Raw genomic sequence first — 1,831 nt, 5'->3', positions numbered from 1 at the left:
CGTCAAACTAATTATTACTGAATCACATGATTAAAATGATGCATATTAGTTTAAACGTGTGTGCGTGTCTCGTCTCCACACGCGATGGTCCTGTAGGGAGACATCTGGAGTTCAGGAAACTCTGCAATCTGAATGCAATCAAACGGAGTTCCCTGAGAGTCAGCACACACGCGGCCCATGACACAACTCTCCACGCTCCTCCAGATATTAGCAGCAGACATGAAGCAAATGTGGATCTTGAATTTAGGGGATTCCTCGCTGACCTCACAGCGCCTGAGATTCTCAGAAAACACACAGGATTAATAACTAACATGAATCTGTGTGTGTGTGTGTGTGTGTGTGTGTGTGTTTTCTCTGTTTCTCTGTGTGTGTGTGTGTGTGTGTTTTCTCTGTGTGTGTGTTAGGGTGTGTGTGTGTGTGTGTGTTAGGGTGTGTGTGTGTGTTTTCTCTGTGTGTGTGTGTGTGTTTTCTTTCTGTGTGTGTGTGTTAGGGTGTGTGTGTGTTTTCTCTGTGTGTGTGTGTGTGTGTTAGGGTTAGGGTTAACCCTAACCCTAACAAACATCGGTGTGTCGTACCGAGCGAGGCCTCCGTAGTCCAGTCCCTCCTCTCCTCTGAAGATAATGTACAGACGTCTCCTCAGGTCATACGGTTTAAAGTTCATGATCTACAGTAATGCGGAAAAGAGAACCAGTAAATGAGACATTCAGAAACAGACTGAGCTTCTGCTGTGTGTTTCTCAGACCTGCTGGAACGAGTCTTCAAACAGCGTCTGTCGGGACACGGTGATCTTCACATGGCTGCCCAGAGCGTTGGACTGCAGATACACAAAGTGTTTGAAACACACTCTCACACACACACAGAGTTTCATGTGTGTTGAAGAGCTGAGCGAGCGTTACCTGACACAAATAGCGGAAATGCGCCAGTTTCCACCTGAAGCTTCGCTCGTACGCGATCTGTGGACCTTTAGTGCTGCGCGACACACACACACACACACACACCCACACACACACACATTAGAGGAGCACAGTGCCTGTAGTGACAATATGTTTCCATCCATCTATTTATGTTGGAAATGCCACGATGTGCATCTCAATCTTAAAATGTGCATAAAAATCAAATGCGCAATTGAGGTGGATCATTTTTTATCAAAAAAGAAGACAAGCAAGACACGTTCAGTGAATAAATTTCTGGATGCACAACAAAAATTTGGAAGAGATGCTGTGATTGGTTAACTGGACTGAGCAGAGGGCCTCTTATCACACAGCACCTCAAATGTTGTTTTAGTCGTTCTGAAACACCGGAGTCTAAATCAATCATCAAAATTAGGGCTGCGCGATAAATCGTGATTAACACTAAATCTCACATAAACCCGTCAACCTGTCTAGTGCGATTATGATATTGCAAAGGCTGCGTGAAGCACGGCTCTTTGATCAGTGGGAAGTGCTGCTCCGTCTGAAATCACTATGAGTTTGAGTCACTTATAATGTGCATTTGTAAAAAAAACATCATCATTATAAATATACTTTATTATCATGAAAATACCTGAGAAGGCTTGAAGAACAGTGATAGAAAGAAAGTTATTAAAAAAAAATGTTTTATTGCATATTTGCAACATTGGATGGAAACACAACTACTGTCAGACTGATGGACTCACACGGCAGATTTGCCCGTCCGCGGGTCACTGAAGGTCGTGGTGCGTGTGTTATGATCCACAAAGTAGCGTACTCCCTCACGAGTGTAACGAATCTCCCAGCCCTCGGGGAGCGGGTCCTCGTTCTGCAGCCTGACACACACACACACACACACAGAGATACACACACACACACACAGA

At 44.6% G+C, this 1,831-nt stretch overlaps 1 protein-coding gene across 1 annotated transcript in view; it reads right to left on the bottom strand.

Moving 5' to 3' along the window:
• Positions 1 to 1,831, bottom strand: part of LOC107756866 (NEDD4-like E3 ubiquitin-protein ligase WWP1) — a 12,557-nt gene that overhangs the window by 7,336 nt on the left and 3,390 nt on the right. Inside the window, exons 10-13 of the mRNA XM_016574181.1 lie at positions 1,655 to 1,783; positions 897 to 969; positions 743 to 814; positions 576 to 664 (exon numbers count right to left, since the gene is read on the bottom strand). Of these exons, the coding sequence (XP_016429667.1) occupies positions 576 to 664; positions 743 to 814; positions 897 to 969; positions 1,655 to 1,783 (363 nt within the window). The remainder of the gene's footprint in view (positions 1 to 575; positions 665 to 742; positions 815 to 896; positions 970 to 1,654; positions 1,784 to 1,831) is intronic.

Source organism: Sinocyclocheilus rhinocerous, unplaced genomic scaffold, assembly GCF_001515625.1.
Source record: "Sinocyclocheilus rhinocerous isolate Xijiao unplaced genomic scaffold, SAMN03320098_v1.1 scaffold5890, whole genome shotgun sequence".
Classification (NCBI taxonomy): Eukaryota; Metazoa; Chordata; class Actinopteri; order Cypriniformes; family Cyprinidae; genus Sinocyclocheilus; species Sinocyclocheilus rhinocerous.
This window is presented reverse-complemented; position numbering and strand designations above follow the sequence as displayed.